Source organism: Neofelis nebulosa, chromosome 7, assembly GCF_028018385.1.
Source record: "Neofelis nebulosa isolate mNeoNeb1 chromosome 7, mNeoNeb1.pri, whole genome shotgun sequence".
Taxonomy (NCBI): domain Eukaryota; kingdom Metazoa; phylum Chordata; class Mammalia; order Carnivora; family Felidae; genus Neofelis; species Neofelis nebulosa.
Window position 1 is genome coordinate 55300986 of NC_080788.1, and position 25553 is coordinate 55326538.

Genomic DNA, 25553 nt, shown 5'->3' on the forward strand with positions numbered 1-25553 from the left:
CACCAAAGGCACAGTCCAGAGGCACCTGGGTGGCTCAGTCAGTTGAGCATCAGACTCTTGATTTTGGCTCAGGTCATGATCTCACAGTTCATGAATTTGAGCCCCACATCAGGCTCTGTCTGCACTGACAGAGCAGAGCCTGCTTGGGATTCTCTCTCTCCCTCTCTCTCTGCCCTTTCCCTGCTTTCTCTCTCTCTCTCTCTCAAAAATAAATAAACATTTTTTAAAAGCACAGTCCATAAAAGAAAGAATTAATCATCTGGATTTCATCAAAATTAAACCTTTCTGTGCTGCAAAAGATGATGTCAAGAGAATGAAAAGGGAAGTCACTGACTGGGAGAAAATATTTGCAAGAGACACATCTGATAAAGGACTATTATCCAAAATATACAAAGAACTCTTAAATCTTAACAATATGAGGGGCGCCTGGGTGGCGCAGTCGGTTAAGCGTCCGACTTCAGCCAGGTCACGATCTCACGGTCCGTGAGTTCGAGCCCCGCGTCAGGCTCTGGGCTGATGGCTCAGAGCCTGGAGCCTGCTTCCGATTCTGTGTCTCCCTCTCTCTCTGTCCCTCCCCCGTTCATGCTCTGTCTCTCTCTGTCCCAAAAATAAATAAACGTTGAAAAAAAAAAAAAAAATTTAAAAAAAAAAAAAAAAAATCTTAACAATATGAAATAAACAACCCGATTAAAAAATGGGCCAAAGACCTTAAGAAACACCTCACCAAAGAAGATATACAAATAGCAAATAAGCATATGAAAAGATACTCCACATCATGTGTCATTGGGAAAATGCAAATTAAAACAACAATGAGATGTCTTTACACACCTATTTAAATGACCAAAATCCAGAACTCCAAAAGCTGGTGAGAATGCGGCTCAACAGGAAGTCTCATTCATTGCTGGTGGGAATGCAAATGATACAGCCACTTTGAAAGACAGTTTGACAGTTTCTCTCAAAATTAAACATATTCTTTTCATACATTCTAGCAACTGCACTCCTTGTAATTTACCTGAAGGAGCTAAAAACATGTCCACACCAAAACCTGCATACAGATGTTTATAGAGGCTTTATTCATAACTGATAAAACTTGAAAACAACCAAGATGTGTCAGTAGGTGAATGGATAAACTGTGTAACCTCCACACAATGAAATATTATTCAGTGTTAAAAAGAAATGAGCTATATCCAGCCATGAAACGATGTGGAGGAAACTTAAATGCATCTTACTGTGTGGAAGAAGCCAGTCTGAAAAGTCTGTATACTGTATGGTTTCAACTACATGACATTCTGTAAAAGGCAAAACTATGGAGACATTAAAAAAAATCAGGGGTTTGGAGGAGAGAGAGAAACAGGCAGAACTAGAGGATTTTTAGCATAGTGAAACCATTTCGTATGATACAATTATGGAGGATACATGTCATTATAAATTTATCCAAACCCACAGAGTGTATGACACCAAAAGTGAACTCTAATGTAAAAGGTGATAATGATGTGTTGGTTTCATCAGTTGTAACTAATATACCCTCTCATGGAGAAGGTTGATAGAAGTGCATTGAGCATTTTCTATGCATTGTAGAGGCAAGGGGTATATAGGAAATCTCTGTATCTTCTGCTCCATTTTACTGTGAACCTAAAAAATAAAGTTTATTAAAATAAAAAAAATTTAAACGTTGAAATGAGAATATATTTAATCCAATAATTTTATGCCCTAGAATTTATGCCAAGGGAAGAACTGATCAACTATGAAAAAGATTGTGTAAATGAATATTCATCAAAGCCCTTTTTATAATAGCAGAATATTAGAAACAATCTAAATTTCCACCATAGAAATCCAGTTAAATAAATTACAGTATTTCATTATAATGAAATATTATTATTAAGTATTAAAACTGGTATTATGCAAAACCCTAGAAACAATGGAAATGCCCAATTATAGGGCCAAATTAATTATAGTATGACTATGTAATATTAAACAGGTAGCCATTAAAAAGAATCCAGTAACTGTATGTATGCTGATAGGAATGATTCTCAATTTATATTCTGAAGTGAAAAAGCAAAGCAGTAGGGGGAATGAATACATATACATATTTATATTTATATAACGTTCTTATGTGTATCACAAAAAGGGAAAACATATGTATACATTATAGTGGATAGAGTATTTCTTAATGATTCATTAAAAATCTTTATGGGGGGGCGCCTGGGTGGCGCAGTCGGTTAAGCGTCCGACTTCAGCCAGGTCACGATCTCGCGGTCCGTGAGTTGGAGCCCCGCATCAGGCTCTGGGCTGATGGCTCGGAGCCTGGAGCCTGTTTCCGATTCTGTGTCTCCCTCTCTCTCTCTGCCCCTCCCCCGTTCATGCTCTGTCTCTCTCTGTCCCAAAAATAAATAAAAAACGTTGAAAAAAAAATTTAAAAAAAAAAAAAAAAAGAAAAAAAAAAATCTTTATCGGGGGGACCTGGGTGGCTCAGTCAGTTAAGCATCCAACTTCAGCTCAGGTCATGATCTCACAGTTTGTGAGACTGAGCCCCGCATCAGGCTCTGTGCTGATGGCACAAAGCCTGCTTGGGATTTTCTCTCTCTCTCTCTCTCTCTCTCTCTCTCTTTCTGTCCCTCCCCCACTCACACTCTCTCTCAATATAAACTTAAAAAACTTTTTTAACTCTTTATCAGTGATTGGTTGCCTTGAATATAGTCTTACTTTTTTTCTATTATTGAAGTATAAGATGCACAGAAAAGTGTATAAAGCATAAAATAAAGCTCAATAATTTTTCACAAAGAGAACACCCAAGAAACCACCATCAAAGTCAAGAAAGAAGGACTGCCATCACTTTAGAAAATTCCTTCATATCCCCATCTAATCATTTCCCTTCCATACATCCCAAAGGTTGTCATATGCTAAACTTATTTCTAATTTGCTCAGTTTTTTAATCATAAATGAATATTAAATTTTATCAAATGCTTTCCTTTAGCTATGATTACCATGTGTTTTATTCTGTTAATATGATAAATTACTTGATTTTAATTAATAAACCAATCTTTAATTCTTAGAATACACTCAACTTGACCATAACATATTATCCTATTAAATTAATGGATTAAATTTGCTAATAATATTGTTTAGAATTTTTTGCTTTAAGTTCATACGAAACAGTAACCTATAACTTTTTACCTGTAACTTTCTTTTCTTACAGTGTCCTTGTCAGATTTGGTATCAAGATATCACATTTGGTTTGGTAACAAGGTTATACTGACCTCATAAAAAACATCAGAAAATATTCTCTCTTTTCATATTCTTTGGAAGAATTTGTATATGCTGCTTTTATGTGACATTTCTAATTTATGTTAATCTAATCTCATCAACTAAACTGTAAACTCCTTAACCACAAGGACTATACCTAGAGTTTTCTCTACCCTAACCATCTAATAATTTGCTTCTGATATATCAGGGCTTGAAAAATAATCATTATCTTGACAAAGAGTATCAAGTCAGTCTACCTATTAAAAAATGTTCAGTTCACACAATTGAGCACATGCATGAAAAATTATAATTCACTTTCATTATTTTAGGACATCAGAAAGATCACAGAATGTTAAGGCTGGACTCCTCTCCAACGTGCTCCCTATGTCTCCAATACTAGTTTTATTACATCATAGATGACAGCATGGCTGAGCGAAGAAAGTATCTACTGTATTTTGAATCAAATCTATCTGAGCTGGAATCCAGACAACACCGTTCACAAGCAGTTTATCTTTGGTCATGTTATATGAATCCTCTGAGCCTCAATATTTTCCTCTGCAATACTGAGATAATAGAAAAGAAAGGCATATTTTACTCTCACATAAATTCTAACACAACTTGAAGTTCCTAATTTTTCAGTAGTGACCTCCAAATCTTTGTGTCTCCAGAACTGCAATGCATGCCTTAGTCTCCATCAGTTAACCTTCCTTTTCCCTTCAGAGTCACTTTCTTGCCTACACAATGCAGTCTGATCTTTACTGTTCATTCCCATGACCACCAATACACCTAAAACTTTTCACACAGGTACAAAAACTTCTGTGATTACAAATTTATTTTCCTACATTATCTAATTTTTTGCCAAACTCTTCCCCTAAACTTTTCCAAAGTCCCCTATCAGGAAGGTCAGAGAACTGGAAGTATTTGGCAAATCTAACTGATTTGGAATTAAAGGAACAGCTACTCTTACTCTTGCTTAGGAATTGAGACATAAGGAATTTATACAAGTTACAGAGCAAATTGGTCACAAAGGGGGACAAAGCCTAGAAAGCTTTTCACTGCCCTGCTCACTCCATCAAATATTAGTCTGGGGGTCAGCATAGAGTGACTCTTGACCAAGATGGCTACCATCCCCTCTATGAAACATAAATGAATGGAAATAGATGACACACCCCTCTGAATTTGTAGGGGGTGGGTATTTATCCTGGTATGTTCATCTTTTAGTTATTTTCCTTGCATACAGCAAGTGTAGTAGGCAACGGCTATGCACATATGTGGTGTCCTTAATTTCACAGGGATTGTCTCAGTCTTTAAATACAGATAACATTTAACTAATTGCTGGGTGCAAGTCAAATTTTGGAGGCCTTGAAACACAGTGACCTAATAATGAATGATAAAGATCTAAAGATCACAACAATAGTTCAAAACACAACCAAGGCATAGGTATGAATTTTCAGCAAGAGTGGTTTCATTTGAAACCACTTGGAAACAGTGAACCATATTCCTCCAATCTGCTGCTCCCTAATTTGTCTTGTTTGCCTTAGTTTATGCAAAAGGTAAACACACATTTAGCCTAGGAAAGGAAATGGAAAAAAGAAAAATTAAAAAAAAAAAAAAAAGAGGTGACCTAAACAACCCCTGCAAAGCAAGGCTTCTAATCTGCAAATAACTTAGTCACATCATCCAAGTGAGTCCAAATTACTCAAAATCATTAAATAAATGACTCAATCTCCAATCTTACTCCTAAAATAGAATACAACAAGAGATACAAACGCGATTCCGCATAACTGAAAGAAACTTGTTTTTTTTATTGATAAAACTAGGTGAATGGTTTTATATTAACAATACTAACTTAAAATTTCAAACATTTTTTTTAGCACAGGCCACCCAGGGCTAACACTAAGCCCTCCTGGGTTTTGCACCAGTAAATACATGGCTTCAGTCCACGTTCAACACTTAATGAAGAGATTCTCTTCAAAGATTGTATTCTGGATTTACCATCTTCTTAGAGGCTGTGCTGCTGCAGTTCATTAGCAGTCAACATCTGGCTGGAATGTTTTAAACTACTATTTTCCTTAACCGTTGTATGGATGGGGCTCTTGTTATTTTAAGCAAACTGAAACAATGTCCTTCTAGATGGATTTCTAAACATAATAATTAGCGACAGTGCAAATTGTTTTCTGACTTTTCTTATATCATGTAGCAAACTGTTCCTGAAACATTCTAAACATAGTTCAAACTTCTGTGTTACTGTGAGATTCTTTTCATTTTCATGTAGACCTTGGTCTTTACTTTTTAAGCACAGGATCTCATTCTGAAGGCCACGAAATCCCTAACTTAAATGTAGCTATATGCAGAGAAAAATATGTCCTTAAACTGTCTCAAGGAATCAGCCCTTATAAACTCAAGAAATGAAAGCTTGGACATACTCGGCACCCAAGTTCAAACACTGCACTTGCTCTGCCTCTGAACCTCAAAGATTCCCTGCACAGCATGAATTCCAAACACCAAAACACTGCTTTGAAAGAGTATCAGTCCATGTCTATACAACTAACTTGCCCCAGAAATTAAGTCACTGAAACCCGTTGAGGGACTTAAGCAACTAGAAAACATTCCTGCCATCAAATAAAGTTTTGAAAAAAATTTTTTTTTCATGAGGCAACATAAGAATTTCTAGGCCTCAGCTGATACATATTGATCAGTCTGGCTCAGAGAACTGTAATAATACACTTATGGGTTCATTCTGCCTGAAATGCCCCTGGGCCCCTCCCAGGATTTGGGACACAGCATCCCCTTCCTTTTTTTAGAACTTCCCACTTATTTGAAAACTTCCCCCACTTAACTTCACCAAGTAGCCCTTCTTACAACCCTTTTCTCCATTTACCTATAAAATACTTCACACCTCATATGAGATAGATGCTCAGTTAATGAGTCTTCTGTTAATATTCCACTTGCATTTGGGGCGCCTGGGTGGCGCAGTCGGTTAAGCGTCCGACTTCAGCCAGGTCACGATCTCGCGGTCCGTGAGTTCGAGCCCCGCGTCAGGCTCTGGGCTGATGGCTCGGAGCCTGGAGCCTGTTTCCGATTCTGTGTCTCCCTCTCTCTCTGCCCCTCCCCCGTTCATGCTCTGTCTCTCTCTGTCCCAAAAAAAAAAAAAAAAAAAAAAAGTTGAAAAAAAATATTCCACTTGCATTTAAGTTCCATAAGGGCATTGACCATTCCTTTTCTTTTCTTTTTGTTTGTTTTTTAGATTGTTTTCTCCCTGGACAGTATGGGGTACAGTACAGGACTTCCAGCTGCAAGAAACTCAAAGCAGCATAGGTCACATTTTCATACCTCAGATCCCAGCCCTCCAAAGGCTTTCCATTATACTTGGAATGGAATCCAAAGCAGACTGTAAACAATGTGGCCTCTGATCACCAGTCTCAGCTCACCTGCCACCGCCCTGCCCTCTCCCCATTCCCCATACTTCCCCACACCAGCCTCTAATATTCCTGGGACATGACAAACACACTTTAGCTTTAGGGCTGTTCCTTCTGCTTCCCTTCTGTGCTCACTCCTCAGGCCTTTGTTAAAATGGCTCCTCCCCTAAAGAGGACTTCTCCTGGCTCCTTATCTAAAATAGCAACTTCCGGGGCGCCTGGGTGGCGCAGTCGGTTAAGCGTCTGACTTCAGCCAGGTCACGATCTCGCGGTCCGTGAGTTCGAGCCCCGCGTCAGGCTCTGGGCTGATGGCTCAGAGCCTGGAGCCTGTTTCCGATTCTGTGTCTCCCTCTCTCTCTGCCCCTCCCCTGTTCATGCTCTGTCTCTCTCTGTCCCAAAAATAAATAAAAAACGTTGAAAAAAAAATTTAAAATAGCAACTTCCCCTCCCTACAACCTATTTTCCTACAACCTGGCTGATATCATATTATATATTTGTTTGTATAGCTGTCCAACATCTCACACCATCATCACATCTACCAGCATATAAGTTCCGTGAAAGCTGGGGGTTCACTGATTCTATTCACAGCTGTATCCCTGGCACCTAGAACAATGCCTGGCACATGGTAGGTGTTTAATAAATGTCATTGAGTGATGCTTCCAAGACTTAGGGTAGGAAGTTTATACTGTGGCTAAAGAGCCTATCTTCTCTGGGAAGCACCCCCTCACAAACCCAGTGTAAGTCCCTGTTGTTCCAGGCTTCCCAATAACAAACAGAATTCTTGATGCCTAACTATGAGCTTCTCCAGTTTTCTCAGTGGACAGCAACCCTCAAGGAAAAGTTTCATGCCCAAGCCATATTCCAGGTTACTCAGACATGACATGAATTGTATTTTTCACAAAATGCCAAAGATAACGACACACAGAATCCCCTCCCCACCCACACCTCCCTGCTAGTCATTCCAGCCCTCTTCAACCAGTCATAGGGGGCTTCTCCTCCCTAGATTTGAACTTGGAGGATGTAGTTCAGCTCTATATTCTTCTGTTATACCCCTCACTCCTCCAAAAGTGGGTCTTCTGAACATCACTTACTTGGCCCACCATCTCCTCTATTAAAAGTCTACACTCTACCCCACCCCATCCCACCCTACCCCAGAAGAGGGAAGAATTTGTGGGTAGAAGCCCAGTTACCACACCTCACCAGAGTTGCAACCTGTTTCCCAAGCTAGCCCCCTATCTCTAATCTAAAGTCCTTAAAGGGAAATTAATTGGTCCTTTATTCTTGGCTTCCAAGGACAACTCAAGAACACACAGAAATGGAATACAATTCTAGAGCAACCTGAATCCTAAGGTAAAAAAGTACAGGCATACCTTGCTGAGTGCCTTGTTACCTCACGTTTTCCTGATAGAACACTTGGTGTTTGAAACTCAAGTGTTATAGACTATAGCTCAATATAATACTTTTTGAAAGGTGTTTATTTAAGTGTGTGTGCGCACACACACACACACACACTTATATCTTAAAACCTAAAATAACACTACTAATAAAATAGAATTCATGACACCAGGTTTCCTCAAAGTCATAAAGTGTATTACTATGTAAAGTAACCGCTTGTTAACAACCAAATTGTTTCCTGTTCTAGAAGATTATTTCAAGTATTTTTCATTGTATTATTGTGTTAGTTATATAGAGGAATCTTTACTGTGCTTTTGTAACATTATAGGAAATTAGTTATAGGTTCTCAGTGGAGGAGTAATGCATTATAATTTCTCCTATTCAAAATAATAAGAAATTAGGCCCCTGCTTCATGATTTTTTGTAGAACAACTGATTTTTGGAATGTACTCCTCACGTTAAGTGGAAGTTGCCAGTATTTTCTTGGATCCTTTCACTCAAAACCCATCAGCAAGCCTCTCCCTAGGCTCTTCTGATTTGGTCACGCCCCAATGGCTCCTCTGTTCTCAATCTCTAAGTATGACGCATTGAATCCCTTCTTCTGTCTTTATGTCTTCATCCTGCACTTCCCCTAACTTCAGTCATTAGAGCCATCCAAATAACTGCCTCTCTTACCTTTTTGTTCTATCCACCCCTTCTTGCCATCCTTTCCTTTATTCAGTTAATTTTTACTTTTGCAGAAAGAATACATACACATAATCTAAAAGATCAAAGGAGTTTATAAGGACAAAAGCAGTCCATAGCTCTCTCCCTCTCACCCCCATCTCCAATGCAGTATGCCCAGAGTCAAACACTTTCCACTCTTAGCTCTTGCTTTAAATTATCAAATAAGCCGAGTAAAATGCTATCTCTTCATTATTCCATTTAAACTTTAGCTACTGCCTTCATATTAGGGTTAGTGAGGATTTTAACTCTCTTACACCCTCCTTTCCCTTCTTCCCAATCTTTCTCAATAAATTTATGCCAAAATTTTTGGTTAAATCCATATTCTGTGTATTTATTATTGAGACAACTGTTCACTTATGAGCTAAGTAATGAAAAGTTATTGATTTCCTTTCTGGAACAAATTTTTTGTGTGTGTTTTTCCTATATTTAACAATTGCCTAATTTCCTCATTTGCTGAGTTTTATTTGCATATCCAGCTAAGCTTTCCCATCCCCTACAACAACTCTGTAAAACCACTATCAATCCATTTTTCCATATGATCAACATGTCAGATTTACCAGTTGGTTTTTTTCCTGATAAGATTTATCAATTCCATTTTTCTCTTTCTTTTCTGGTTCTAATCTGTACTATTTCCTAAGCTTCTCAGTGCTATGGGTGTTATGTTGAATTCTCCCTTAACCAGTGTTTTATAAATACCCAATTCCTCTCTCCTGTATTAGATTTTCCATTTCCTCTCTAGTTTTAGTGGATTGCATCCTATTATAGTCTTTCATACTGCATGTCTGAGAATATTTTAGTCTATTCTTATATTTGATCAATTCATTTATTCTAAGCTAGAATTCACTTATATTTTGAAGATTATACTCAAAAGATTGTAATTCACTATATTACTTTGTTGTCTTCTATTTTCCAAAACTATTTTTTTAAGCTTATTTATTTATTGTCAGAAAGCATGAGTGGAGGAGGGGCAGAGAGAGAAGAGAGAGAGAATCCCAAGCAGGCTCTGTGCTGTCAGCCCAGAGCCCTATACGGGGCTCAATCCCATGAACCATGAGATCATGACCCGAGCCAAAATCAAGAGTCAGACATTTAACTGACTGAGGCACCCAAGTGCACCCAGAAACTATTTTTGATAAATTCCTTTTCATTCCTTTCTTTTCTCTCAATCAGTTTTCAGTGTGTTTTTTATTAGCCTCAAGTTTCAAAATTCCTAGAATTTGTGGAGGTTTCTTTTCTTTTTTTGAAATTAAAAAAAAATTGTAGATGTATAATTTATTTTCATTTATTACTCTAGACACCCAATAAGCACCTTTCAATTTGAGAACTCATGTTTTTACTTTTGAGAAATATTATTTTTACAAATACAGTTTTCTAAATTTTTTTTTAATGTTTATTTATTTTTGAGAGAGAGAGACAGAGAGGGAGTGGGGGAGGAACAGAGAGACGGAGACACAGAATCTGAAGCAGGCTCCAGGTTCCGAGATGTCAGCACAGAGCCCGATGTGGGGCTTGAAATCATGAACCGTGAAATCAAGACCTGAGCCAAAGTCAGATGCTTAACCAACTGAGCCACCCAGGCACCCCTTCAAATATAGTTTTTTAATGACTCTTTTCTCTTTTTCTCCTTACTATTGGATATTGAATTTCTGGAATTGAGCGATAAATTTTCCTATCTTTCTCTCTCTTACTGTCCACCTCCTTTTTTCCCTACTTTATCAGAGTTCTTCCAGTCCTCTCACTGAAACTTTTGTTTTACCTATCAATTTTTGTTAAATGTTTCTTTATTTTGAGAGAGAGAAAGAATGCGAGCAGAGGAGGGGCAGAGAGGGAGAGAGAGAAAATCCCAAACAGCCTCCGCACTGTCAATGCAGAGCCTAACTTGGGGCTTGATCCCGTGAATCATGAAATCATGACCTGAGCCAAAATTAAGAGTCAGACACTTAACTGACTGAGCCACCCAGGTGCCCCCCATCATATTTTTAATATTCAAAAGCTCTTTCTTATTTTTTAGTCCTTTAAAAAAAATAACACTCTGTTCTTTTTTTCAACATTTTCTTCTACCTCTCTGCTAACTCTCTGAGGATATCATGGCTTCTTTGAAGCATTCCCCTGCTGTCAGCATTGTCTGTTTCCTCTGAGTTCCTTTTTTAATTCTTGTTTCTTTGGTTGTCTGTCTGCTTTGTGTTGGAGGCTTTCTTCCAAAGTCTGATTATCTTTTGATGCCCTATCATATTTAAGACTGAGTCACTAAAAAGATGAATAGAAGCTTTGTAAGTGGGCCTCTAATAGGGTCATAGAGTAGCTGGAGAATTTTTGTGGAAGGAGGTGACCAAACGTCAGTATCTACAGGTCTCTTCTCCAGGATGACTGCATTCCCTGTGAGAAGGAGCTTCCAATACTCCTGGTGGGGTGTGGAGTGGTGAGGCCGCCAGTGTGCTAGAGCTGAGAATAGGAGGAGAGTTGGGAATTTCACTGTGCAGATGCAGAATGTCCGTTAACCCCCCAAGTTTTCAATTCTATTCTCATCCTGCCTTTTTCAGTGCTCAGTGTCCCCAAGTCTAGCCTATCTCTGACTGTTTCTCCAGAAATTCCTGCAAAGGTGGGCGGAAATGGTCTCCTTACTTAGGGAGTTAAGAGTAAGCTCTGAAGGTCTATCTTCTTCTCATAAAAACTTTCAAATAGGGGCGCCTGGGTGGCTCAGGCGGTTAAGCACCCAACTTCAGCTCAGGTCATAATCGCACGGTTCATAAGTTCGAGCCCCACATCTGGCTCTGTGCTGACAGCTGAGAGCCTGAAGCCTGCTTTAGATTCTGTGTCTCCCTCTCTCTCTGCCCCTCCCCTGCTCATACTTTCTCTCTCTTTCAAAAATAAGCAAACATTTTTTTAAAAAATAAAATAAAATAGACCTTTCAAATGGATTCCCACCCACCATGTCACCTTTCCATGGTGCTGGGTGCCTCTGATTCCTAAGCCTTTCCAAAGAACTGTGAGTCAGCCTGCCTTCCATCTGCACCTCCCTGCACAGGCACTTGCCTCGGACTTTTTTCCACTCTGCTAAGTCATGCACCATCCTTCCACCCACTTTCCATCTTTGTCTCTTCTGGTTTAGGGTTATTTATGTCTCCTTGATTCATCAAAGGTGGAACTTGTACCTCCTTTTTTCTTGCTTTCCTATTGTTTTTTTTTTTTTTTTTTAGAAGGAAAAATGAGAGCTGGAGAAAGAAACAGTAGATATGTTCTTTATTCTGGCATCTTGAAACCGGAAGTCTCTAGCCTTTTCTATTTCATAGATCTTGTATTGCACCATATTCTCTTTTATCAATTTCCTTCTCATTCATATTTTCAGTCTTTCAGACTTTCTGGGTGATTAGCCACTTGTTTTTCTTGGTTTCAGACATAAAACATTTCATTTGTTAATGAGTTAACAAATTCCATATCTACGTATCAAACCCCATGTGCTGTAGTTGTTTGGCTACAATATAATAGGGAACACCGGATGTACATCTTAATTGGGAGGGAATTATTCATCAATTGGGAGAGATTACTCACCAGTTTCTCATGGGACTTATTTTTCTTATCAGATAGGCTGGTTGTTCTCCGTTTGCCTTCCTGCCCCTCCATTCTGACACTTCTCTGTATCGCGGAAGAGACACAGAGGCCACTATGGACAACTGCCCTCACCCACTGCCACTAACTGACACTTCCACCCGATTCACTCTCTCCATGCCTCATTGCATCTCTAGCAACATTACTATATAGCCATCGCTCCTAAAGCATAACAGCTTCTTCTGGATTCACAAAAGAACTCTTCCTAGTTGGTTCCCTTGAACTTGCCCACATCTCTGTAAACAGTCTTTTTATTAAATTCTCTTCAGCTATACGCTGTGTGCCATTCGTTTCTTTTTCAACTTTTTTTTTTTTTTAATTTATTTTTGGGACAGAGAGAGACAGAGCATGAACGGGGGAGGGGCAGAGAGAGAGGGAGACACAGAATCGGAAACAGGCTCCAGGCTCCGAGCCATCAGCCCAGAGCCTGACGCGGGGCTCGAACTCACGGACCGCGAGATCATGACCTGGCTGAAGTCGGACGCTTAACCGACTGCGCCACCCAGGCGCCCCGCCATTCGTTTCTTATTGGACACTGATACATCAGTTTAAATTTTTTTTTGAACTAGGTCATCTCTAAAGTCCATGGAGTTCTTATGCTGTATGATTTTTACAAGAGTCAAGTATACAACTGGCACTTAACTATAAAGATTCTGAGCAAATTCGGCTTCCTTTCAGTTAAGATTCTATCTCATTACGGCAAAGAAATTGTCCAAATAATGATGCTCAACCCCTATAAAATATAAGCATTGCCAGTGCAATTTAGACTAACAGGGAAACCTAGGATATATATTTTGTTCCCTTTAGGCAATGGAGTTAGTCCTGATAAAAGTATATTTGCTATTTTTTATTCAGTTTTTTAAATGTTTATTTAGTTTTGAAAGAAACAGAGACAGAGCACGAGTGGGAGAGGGGCAGAGAGAGAGGGAGTCACAGAATCCAAAGCAGGCTCCTGCTTGGATCCTAGAGCCTGACACAGGGCTTGGACTCACAAACAGTGAGATCATGACCTGAGCTGAAGTCAGACGCTTAACCAACTGAGCCACCCAGGCACCCCTTTATTCAGTGTTTTTAATTGAGGCATAACTGACATACTTATGTTAGTTTCAGGTATACAATATAATGATTTGATATCTGTATATATCGTGAAATGATCACCACAATTAGTCTAGTTAACATCCATCACCATACATAGTTACAGAACTTTATTTTCTTGTGATGAGAACTTCTAAGATTTACCCTCTTAGCAACTTTCAAATATGCAACGCAGTATTGTTAACTATAGTCACCATTCTGTACATTCCATCCCCTTGACTTATTTATTTTAAAACTGGAAGTTTGTACCTTTTGACTCCCTTTACCCATTTCACCCATCCCCTACTCACCATCTCTGGCAACAACTGGTTTGTTCTCTGTAACTATGAACTTAGGTGTTTAAATTTTTTAGATTGCATCCACCAGTGAAATCATACATATCTGTCTTTTCCTGTCTGACTTAGTTCACTTAGTGCAATGCTCTCAAGTTCCCTCCATGTTGTCACAATTGGCAAGATTTCATTCTTTTTTATGGCTGACTAATATTTCATTGTACAGATATATATGCTTTTTATCCACTCATCCACCAACAGAGACTTTACTATTGTAAATAAGGTTTCAATGTACACAGGGGTACATATATCTTTTCAAGTTAGTGTTTTCTATTTCTTCAGGTAAATACCGAAAAATGCAGTTGCTGGAGCATATGGTGGTTCTATTTTTAATTTTTGAGAAACCCCCATGCTATTTTCCACAGTAGCTGTACCAGTTTACATTCCCACCAACAGTGTATGAGGTGATATCTCATTGTGGTTCTGATTTGTATTTCTCTGATGATAAGTGGTGTTAAGCATTTTTCATGTGTCTGTTGACCCTCTGTATGTCTTCTCTGGAAAAATGTCTATTCAGACACTCTGCCCATTTTTTATCATATTGTTTGGCGTTTTTTGCTATTGAGTTGTATGATTTCTTTATGTATTTTGGATATTAGCCCCTTATCAGATAAATAATTTGCAAGTATTTTCTCCCATTCGGTAGATTGACTTTTTCTTTTGTTGATGGTTTCCTTTGTTGTGTAAAAGCTTTTTATTTTGAGGTAGTCCCACCTGTTTATTTTTGCTTTGGTTACTTTTGCTTTTGGTGACAAATTCAAAAAAAAATCATTACCAAGACCAATGTCAAGGAGCTTAAGGCTTGTTTCTTCTAGTTTATGGGTTCAGGTCTTATGTTCAAGTCTTTAATCCATTTTGAGTTAATTTTTGTGTATGGTGCAAGATAGTGGTCCAGTTTATTCTTCTGCATGTGGCTGTCCAGCTTTCCCCAAATTCATTTCTTGAAGAGATTATCCTTTCCCCATTGTATATTCTTGGCTCCTTTGTCATAAATTAATTGACTATATATGCATGGGCTTATTTCTGGGCACTTTATTCTCTTCCATTGATCTCTGTGTCTCTTTTTATGCTAATACATTTGCTGTTTTTCACTTTGAAAACACAGAAACAACTTAATTCCAAAGAATTAGGAAGTCAATTCCAAAGTTTCAAATGTTTCTTTTTCTTCATCATTTTTTTCTTCCTTTCCCTTAGATATTTATACCATTAAAAACCTCCAAAATGCAAAATAATAATAATAATAATAATAATAAATAAGCTTCACCAATCCTCTTATTAATAAATAAATGAATTTGAGGTGCCTGGGTGGCTCAGTTGGTTGAGTGTCCAGCTCTTGATTTTGGCTCAGGTTATGATCTCATGGTTTGTGAGATAGAGCCCTGCACTGGGCTCCATGCTGACAGCATGGAGCCTGCTTGGTATTCTCTCTGTTCCTCTCTCTCTCTTTGCCCCTTCCCCACATTCTCATTCTCTCTCTCTCTCTCTTTCTCTCTATCTCCCTCAAAATAAATTAATAACTTTAAAATAAATAAATAAATAAATTCCTCGACCTTACCCCACCACACACTTCTGATTATCTCTTTCACCAAGTATAGCCAGATTTTTTGTATCTGCTGAACATTTCTACTTTCTTGCCTCTCACAGACTTTAACTCATTCATATTTTAAATTTTTTGTTGTTGTTTATCTTTTTGAGAGAGAGAGAGCTAGAGTGCGAGTCGGGGAGGGGCAGAGAGAGAGGGAGACACAGAATCCGAAGCAGGCTCCAGGCTCTGAGCTGTCAGCACAGAGCCCGACACAGGCCTCGAACTCACAAACAGTGAGTTCATGATGACCTGAGCCAAAGTCGGATGTTTAACCAACTGAGCCACCCAAGTGCCCCCAACTCATTCCTATTTTAAACTGTTCTGGCCAAGATTTTCTTTAACTTCTCTGATGTTAGATCCAATGGATGCTTCTTAGTCCTTGTCTTACTTGACATCTCAGTAGCATATGACACCACTGTTTTTGTGAAATATTCTCTTCCTTGTCTTTGTTGTTGCCTTACATTTTGATTTTCATCCTATCTATATGATTACTTCTCAGTCTCTTCAGTAGACCTCTCTTCCTCAGCCCATTCCTCAAATGTTCATGCTTGCCAGATCCTTGTCCTAGTCTCCCTTATCTTTCTACCTATGCTCTTCCCCTGGAAGTTCTTCTCCACTCTTATGGCTTCAGATCCCAGCTATACACTAAATGACTCTCAAATGGGCCATCTCAAGTCCAGATCTCCCTGCTGACCTTCAGGGATATTGTCTGTGACTAAATATTAGATAACTCTATCAGCTTGCCCACAGATTTCCCCTACTCAATATTTTACCTTCATCTATATTCCTTATTCCAATGAGTCACACCAAGCCAGAAACCTAGGTAAAATCTTTGACTCTTTTCTGTCCCTCATCTCCATACCCAATCAATTATCAAGTCTTATTGATTCCAAGATATACTTTCAGTTTATTCAGATCTCTCCATTCTCACTGCCATTTCCCTAGACCAAATAATTTCCCTACTATTGATATTGTTACTACTTTCCTACCAATTTTAATAATAGAGCCAGAGTGATCTTTCTAAAATATAGGTATGATCATGTTACCTTCTTCCTAAAGGCCTGAAATGTTTTTACAATGCTATCAAGATAAAGCCCAAATTCCCCGTCATCCAAATTACTCCAGCCAAATTAAGCCCTTTCTAATTCCTCCAACAATCCATGATCATTCTTACTCTAGATATTTCCACATAAGATTCCCTTCACCTGATACATGCCTACCTGATGTTATCAGTGTTATCATGCTATCACTATTTCTTAACTAACATCTACAAATCCTTGTGTCTCAGCTTAGATGCCTCATGCTCTCTAAATCTGCATTTAGTATACTCCCTTAGCACACTACTTATCCACTTAGCACACTCTATTATAGTCGCCTATTAAATGTCTCTATCCCCCTTTTAGATCATAAGTACTGTGAGGGTTAAAACTGTACCTATTATAGCTTCAATGCTATGAACATTACCTGGCACAAAGCAGCCACTAAATAAATAATGGTTGGATAATGAACAAACGAATAAACAAATAAGACATCAGATTAAACATAGTACCAGTGGAAGCACATTTATATCTGGACTTGCTTTCCTTTGCTTTCTTACCTCTCAATGAACAAAAAACAAGTAAGTTACCCTTCCCACCAAATAAGCCATAGCTTACAAAGTGCTAACTAACGTCTAGTACACATGACAGCCAAAGAGAATTCTACCTGAACCTTTGTTTTCTCCTTTACTTGTCTTTCCTCTCATGTATAACATTTTCAAACTGAAAGGTTAAACAGGCTGAAGAAAGACTAAGCATGTGGCTGATTTTCTCTTGATCTGCCTGATGCCCTCCCCAAACCATCTATAAACGTGGTAATATAGGTACATGGGATAAAAAGAACCTATGCTAACATTTTGTTTGAACCAGAACTCCAAAGCATTAATTAAAGCTGAGCACACCTGCTCTGAACTGCAAAGTCAGAGATTTATGTGAACTTGTAAAGTTGAGGCTTTCTGACCTTTTGTAGGATTTATGTTTCCTTGAAATAAGCATTTCCTCTTTGTAATGCAATATTTTGTTTTAAAGTTTATTTCAGTGACTAACCTGCTGGTATAAACAGATATGCTGTTCAGTTCCTTTATTGCCTGGTCTTTACCCTTTTTACCCAGTGCTTGTCAAATATTTAATTTAAGGTTTTGGTTGAAAATAAGCAGGTCTAACTATGAAGCCTACAATTTCTAGCTCTAAAGTGAACTTGGTAATGAGGTGATCCAAAAAGATATCCATGCATTCAAACTCCACACGTCAGCTAAGAGATTTAATCCCAGCTCTTCACAGATCTGCTCAGTTTGCAAAGTATCAGATACCTCACAGTGGTTTATCACAAGCGGGACCTAATTTATTAGGGTGATGTGCATGTCCATGTGTGGAGTCCTTTCAGGTAAGACAAAGTTGTTTAACCAAAGGAAGATATTCCAATTTTGAGCTTCACACTCTAATGCCTTTGGAAAGAGAGAGTTCTGTGAAGCGAACACATTCAAGTTGGTTACCTTGGATAGGTTCATTCCCAGCACCGTGACAGTCACCAAGCCAGCACAACACACCAAAGCACTGGAGCTAGAGAGACCAGAACTCGGTGGGATGTTTCCATCCACCAAACAATTCATTCCAGTCAGGTTGCTAAGACCAAAGTGCTCCTGAGAATAGAAGGGAAAACAGCACTTGTAACTTTGGTGTTAGAATCAAGGAGTAGCAAAAGCTTCTTTCATTCCCCAGAGAGCCAACGTTTATCAATGGACTTATCGTGCTATTGATAGAAACTGCTTGTGCAATTCGCTTTAGTGGAGTCTATACATGGCATTTTATTAAATCGTTCTTGGCCACAGTGTTTGGTAATCTGAAGATAATTTTTTCCTTTTTCAACAAAAAGCTATTGATCCATTTCCTAAAATTGCCTTGAATGATCTTTTTCTTTCTTTTTTTTTAGAATATTTTTTTATTTTAAATATGAAATTTATTGTCAAATTGGTTTCCACACAACACCCAAGTGCTCATCTCAACAGGTGCCCTCCTCAGTACCCATCACCCACCCTCCCCTCCCTCCCACCCCCCATCAACCCTCAGTTTGTTCTCAGTTTTTAAGAGGAATGATCTTTTTCTTGAGCATTAATTGATTTGAACAGATATAGGAAAAATATTAAACAATTATAATTCAATTTCAGAAGGTCCTCTGAAGAAAAAATGTTCTAAGCTTCTCTGGTTCCCTTTTACTGATGGAAAAACCTAGGCACCAAAAGATTAAAAGTTTTTTTCCAACACACGGAGCTGGGAGTAGAACCCAGGTCCCTGATTTCTGGTTGAGAACTTCTCCACTGCAGTCAAAAACATGGGCCAGGATACTGTCACTGTGATTTAATGTAAGTCAGCTATACGAGGAAATACAGATTTTTACTAGAGTTTATAGATACAGTTTAGCCATATGGTAGCTTTCAAGACAGCCAAATTAGAATTCAGCCACAGATGAGAACACAGACTCTAAATAGGGAAACTATTTCTGCAACTAGGAAAGCCCAAAGAAATAATGAGACTCTGATCTAAAGATGGACATCTCTAGGATACTTAGATGAATATCTCGGATGGCACTTAAGATGATATTATAACATAACCTTTGTGGTTTAGGATTAAAAATAAATTCAAGGCTACCTCTTCCTCAAGAAAAAGTACTATTGTGCTTGCAAATTACTCAACCAGCTCAAGACCAAAGTACAAAATACTATTATATTACATAATTATGCATTTCATCAAACATATTATTCTAGGAAGAAATTTCAATCAACTAGTTAGAATAACCAAAGTAACAACAAAACTCTGCAAATTAAAGGCTGTTTTCTTCCTTAATTCTTTTTGTCCTTTTTTTCCTATGTTGGCAAAACTCACACACCACAAAAAAAGAGATTCTGCTGGATGTATTTCTCTTCTTGATTTCAAGTCATCTAAAAATTTCCTTTCCAGAAATACAAATTATAAACTGAAACACTGCTGCTGCCAATGCCCTTTCATACAGAACATCAGGCAGCTTGTTTAAAAAAAAAAAGAAAAGAAAAAAGAAACTTGGAGAATGCTATATATTTAACCATAAACTGATCCACAGTGTATCTTGAATGTGAATCATACTTACAAACTTATCACGCAATGTTTTAAATTAAAACGTACAACATTCAAAAACGTAAATGGATTATGCCAAATTCTGTCATAGCTCTATCGCAAAAGGGTAACATGTTCAACTTAATATAAACAGATTATCCTCTAAAATTTTCTAGTATTTGAATTTGAAGTTTTCTAAACAAACTAACATTTAAATTACTTCTCTGCCAAAAATTCTCTGTACAAACCTACTTTTGCACATAAGTGTCAAACCAGAAAAGAAAACTTCTAGACCTCAAATTCTCAAAAACAACACAAAGCAACATTCAGTATATTTAGGTCACTTTATCCATATGCTATAAAAAACATGTGGCTATAAGGAAGATCAAATTGCATTTGCCAGGGAAATGCTTCCAAATACTGTAATTCCCACTAGTGCATATGATAAGCCAAATAACTTGAAGATTTAAAAGCTGCCAATACCTTTTCCCATAAGCTATTACCATGCGTCTGGAGAAAGAAAGAAAGAAAGAAAGAAAGAAAGAAAGAAAGAAAGAAAGAAAGAAAGAAAGAAAGAAAGAAAGAGAAAGAAAGAAAGAAGAGAGAGGAAGAAAGAAGAGAGAGGAAGAAAGGAAGGAGAGAAGAGAAGAGAAGAGAAGAGAAGAGAAGAGAAGAGAAGAGAAGAGAAAGAAGAAATGAATGCAGGAACTCTAAAACCAGAACCACCATAATTAGAGTATAGAACTACACATCAGAAATAAATGTGATGCTTTTCTATGATGGCTATATCACTGAGTCCTAGGCTACTCATGACAAAATTTCAGAAAGGACCACCAGGCAGTAAGGGACACAAGCTGTCTAAAACATGGATTTTTAACAAACAAACAAAATTGATTTATCAAGTCAATTTTCTTTTTGTCCTTCATACATTTTTAATTTGGAGAAAAAGTAGAAATATTTCATTTTCTTGCTCTTGTACATGACATTAGAGATAGTCATGGTAATTATTCAATATTTCTAAGGAAAATACTTACACTAAAAAGTTTCACTATATCTTTTTTTAACTCCATCTGAAGTAGTAATAGCAGCACTGGTTACCATTTATTGAATGCCTACTATGTGTTGAGCACTGTGTAATCCTTGTAAAAACTCTTTGCTGAACAGCAATGACATCATTATACAGAAAACCAATCTGAGACTTAAAGAGGTTGAATTCACACAGCTGAGTAATGCTCAGATTCAAACCTAGGGCTGTCTAACTTGAAATCCTATTACAGTATATGCATACATATTGTTAGAAAAAAATGTATTATAGATTATATCCTTCAAAAGAAAATTTATACAAAGATTTAAAAAAGAGAAAGGTTTGTGTTGGCTGCAACTGATTTATGAACAGCCATCACTGCCCCCTGTGGACATCACCCAGGAATAGTCATATCTACTCGATCCTCTGAAATACATAAATTAGCAAAATAGAACAGAAACATCAGTTAGCATTAAAAGGAGGCAAAAAATACATAGTAAGTAAAATAAATCTTGACATATAATATACATTATAAGCTCAACTGCTAGTAGTTGTCTTATAAACCGATTTACCTGAATTCCTTTAAATCCACATAGGAAATAGTTGTGCCACAGAGGCTTGGTTTTGTCAATCTGAATATTATTAGCATTAGTACTGAAGTCCCTGCAAAAACAAAGACACATTAATTTAAGTCTAGAGGCTGCAAAAATCCATAGCTGCAAAATCAGTGGCTGACTGCTGCCATCTTGTGCCAAGAGGGTGATACTGAAATTTTATTTTCTATTTGTTTTCACACATGTGCTTCGCAGTCTACTCAAAAACAACAAACATCTCCACATACTAAAAGGTAAGAGAAGTTGTAGTGACCTTAACAATTAAACTAGTTCCAACTGACCTTTTTTATTTCCTGAAACAGAGAGGAACTGATATATTTCAGCATAATCTACACCACATTTTATTTCATGATCGTCCTTGTTAGGTTGATATAAACCACAAACTTTTATCCTTTGAGCTTGCTGTTTGGCATACCTCTAACTGTAACAGCACTCAAAGCCTTCTTTCCCCACACTCTCTGCCACCCATCCAACTTTACTGTCTGTTCAATTTAAGAAGAAGAAAAAAAAAACAAACAATGATGATTCTAATGAATCATAACTCGTTCAATAAGCCTCCATGAATCTATACTGATATAAATGAACAAATGAATAAACAGCTAAATGAAGGAGAAAGAAAACCTCTTCCTTAGAGTAAAATGCCAAATAGCTGAAGTAGAAATTAAAAAATCATTATTTGGCAAACTCTATGATAGATTTTTTCACGAAAGAATCATTAATGGATGCTAAAGTCAGGGAGTAAAAATTTGATAAGAAATAAAATATTTACATAGATTCAAAAGTATTTCCCCAGCAGATACTTCTTGCAAAGGGCAAAAAATAGTAATTTTATGGCAAAGAAATCTGGCAGACATCCCCTTAACCAAATGATCAAAGTTAACAACACCGGGGCACCCGGGTGGCTCAGTCAGTTAAGCGTCCAACTCTTGATTTCAGCTCAGATCATGATCTCAGTTTGTGAGATTGAGTGCCTTGTTGGGGTCTGTGCTGACAGTGTGGAGCCTGCGTCAGGTTCCCTCTCTCTCTCTCTCTGCCCCTCCCCTGCTCGCTCTCTTTCTCTTTATCTCTCTCAAAAATAAATAAACATTAAAAAAATTAATAACACTGATAAAGAGACATCGTGTGCCTCCTTGGTATCATACACTGAGAGCATACCACTTGATGTGTGGGAATTCTTTGTACTATTTTTGTGAGTCCTTTGTAAGTCAAAAATGATCTCAAAATGAAAAATAGATAAAGAGGTTTCTTTTTTTTAATTTTTTTTGTTTTTATTTTAGAGAGAGAGACAGAGACAGAGTGTGAGTGGGGGAGGGGCAGAGAGAGAGGGAGACACAGAATCTGAAGCAGGCTCTAGGCTCCAAGCTGTCAGCACAGAGCCTGACGTGAGGCTTGAACCCACAAACCCTGAGATCATGACCTGAGCTGAAGTTGGACACTTAACTCAACCACCCAGGCACCCCTGATAAATAGGTTTCCAAATCAGCCAAAGGACAAACTATATGAAGGAAGCGGGGGGTGAGGGGGGGGGGGGAGGTTGTTAATTAAAAAGTGAGGAAATAAGCAACATTTCCCCATATTGACTGAATACTTTTCATATAATTTGCTAAATACCTACTATTTGCCAATCACTGTAGTAGGTGCCCTCCATGCATTATCTTAACTAGATAACAGGGACACATCATCGCCTAAGAAAAATATTTAAATATGCAAGGCATTCGTAGGAGTATAAAGGTAAAAAGTAAAAGGCTTATCTTTTAAGCATTTGTAATCTAGCTGAGACAACATGAATACAAATCATGATCACACACTACTGTCACATGATGGTGTATAATGTGGAATGGGAAATGAGACCAAGAGGGCATCATCTCTATAATCAGCATATTAGAGTGGAGAAGGGAGGCCTTCCTGGAGGCTCAGAGAGGTTTAGTGGCTCTCCAAGGACATACACAGTATGACTCCAGCTCACAAGCTCTTTACTATCATCCACAGGAGTTAAAATATATTGCTCACAGTCAATAAGAAGTCACACAGTTTGGAAAGCAGATAAAATTATGTTAGCAAAACTAATCAAGTTCTGTTCCTAGCTAAGCAGAGATCTTGAAAGTCACCACAAAGAAAAAGAAAACTAAGAAATGGGAGTCATGGGTGGGGGTATATAGAAAAAAAGTAGAGGAGGGAATTTGGACAGATATAGGAGGCTACATGAGAAATGTCAAGAAAACAGCTGAAAAGTGCCAGTTTTTGCAGAATGAGGAACATAGTTTAAATCTGTCATAGAAAAAAAATCTTCTCTTTGGTTAGATATTTCCTGTTTTTTCTTTCCAGCATCCTTGTCTTGTCTCCCTGCCCAGCCATTTCCTAACATTCAAAAGCAGGCACACATTCTCCCAATTCCTGCATTGTATCACCCATCTGCTTTCTCTACTCTTGCACCCATGTTACAGAATACTAGGGAAAAACTCCTGAAAATGAGCAGTTATGACTTACTACACTGGTAATTTCCACTTACACGTTTTATGCATTGATTCACTTGTTCTTCCAACAAACATTTGCCCAGTGTCTACCCTGGGTATGTCAGGCACTGGGCTAGACCATTTACAATAACAATATCATCAAAAAATAAATATTTAGAGAAAAGTTTGAGAAAAAAATGTACAAGACATACACCCTTACAACAACAAAATATTTCTGAGAAAAATTGAAGAAGATCTAAATAAGTGGAGAGATATACCATGTTCATGGATTGAAGGAGTAAATACTGTTAAGATGTCAGTTCTTCCTAAATTGATCTCTATATTAAGTACAACCCCAATAAAAAGCTCAGCATGCTCTTTCATAGAAGTTGAATAGCTGATTCTAAAATTAATAGGGAAATGAAAAAGATCTAGGATAGCCAAAACAAATTTGAAAAAGACAAACAATATTAGAGGACTTAAGCTACCTGATTCCAGGACTTCTTATAAAGCTACAGTTTTCAATTAGCAAACCACATTCACCAATATATTAAAAGGATCATTCACCACAATCAACTGGGATTTACTTTGGGGATGCAGGATGGTTCAATACTTGCAAATCAACATCATACACCACATCAACAAAATGAAGGATAAAAATCATGATCATCTCAATAAATGCAGAAAAAGCATTTGACATAATTCAACATCCGTTCATGATAAAAACTCTAAGTGGGTTTAGAGAGAACATACCTTAACATAATAAAGGCTGTAAATAAAAACCCACAGCTAACACCCTACTCAGTGATGAAAACCTGAGAGCTATTCCTCTAAGATGAGGAACAAGACAAGGAGGTCCGCTGTTTCCACTTTTATTCAACATAGTGCTGGAGGTCCAAGCCATGGCAATCAGACAAGAAAAAGAAATAAAAGGCATCTATATTAATAAAGAAGAAGTTAAACTGTCACTATTTGCAGATGACATGATGCTATATACATAAAATCCTAAAGGCTCCATCAAAAAATTATTAGAAGTAATAAATGAATTCAGTAAAGTTTTCAGGATACAAAGTTGATACCCAGAAATTGGTAAAATTTCTATATATTAATAACTAAGTACCAGAAAGAGAAAGTAGGAAAAAAATTCCATTCACAATTGCACTGAAAAGAATAAAAGACCTAGGAATAAATGTAACCAGGGAGGTCAAAGACCTCTACTCTGAAAACTATAAACCACTGATGAAAGGAACTGAAGACAACACAAAAAAATGGAAAGATATCCCATGCTCGTGGTTTGGAAGAATTAATAATGGTAAAATTTCCATAGTACCCAAAGCAATCTACAAGTTCAATGCAAACCCCATCAAGCATTTTTCACAGAACTGGAACAAACAATCCTAAAATTTGTATGGAACCATAAAAGATCCCAAACACCCAAAGCAATCTTGAGAAAGAATAAATTTGGAGCTATCACAATTCCAGATTTCAAGGTACACTGCAAAGCTGTAGTAATCAAAACAGTATGGTACTGCTGGTACAAAACAGCAGTATGGTACAAAAACAGATACATGGATCAATGTAACAGAGTAGAGAGCCCAGAATATACCCAAGCATATAGGGTCTATTAATCTATGACAAAGGAGGCAAGAATATACAATGGGGAAAAGATAGTCTCATCAATGAATGGTGCTGAGAAAACTGGACAGCTATATGCAAAAGAATGAAACCTGACCATTTCTAACACCATGCAGAAAAATAAACTCAAAATGGATTAAAAACCTAAATGTGAGACATTAAACCATAAAATCCAGAAGAGAACATAGGCACTAATTTCTCTGACATCAGTAGTAGCAACATTTTTCTAGAAATGCCTCCTAAGGCAAGGGAAACAAACAAACAAACAAAATATATATATATATATTATTTATATATATATAT

General features: G+C 37.6%; 1 protein-coding gene across 2 annotated transcripts in view; it reads right to left on the reverse strand.

Annotated features, from left to right (window-relative positions):
- Positions 1-25553, reverse strand: part of GALK2 (galactokinase 2) — a 140115-nt gene that overhangs the window by 80997 nt on the left and 33565 nt on the right. For both annotated transcript variants that reach the window (XM_058737794.1, XM_058737793.1), the window contains exons 4-5: positions 21121-21211; positions 17931-18077 (exon numbers count right to left, since the gene is read on the reverse strand). In XM_058737794.1, coding sequence (XP_058593777.1) covers positions 17931-18077; positions 21121-21211 — 238 coding nt within the window. The remainder of the gene's footprint in view (positions 1-17930; positions 18078-21120; positions 21212-25553) is intronic.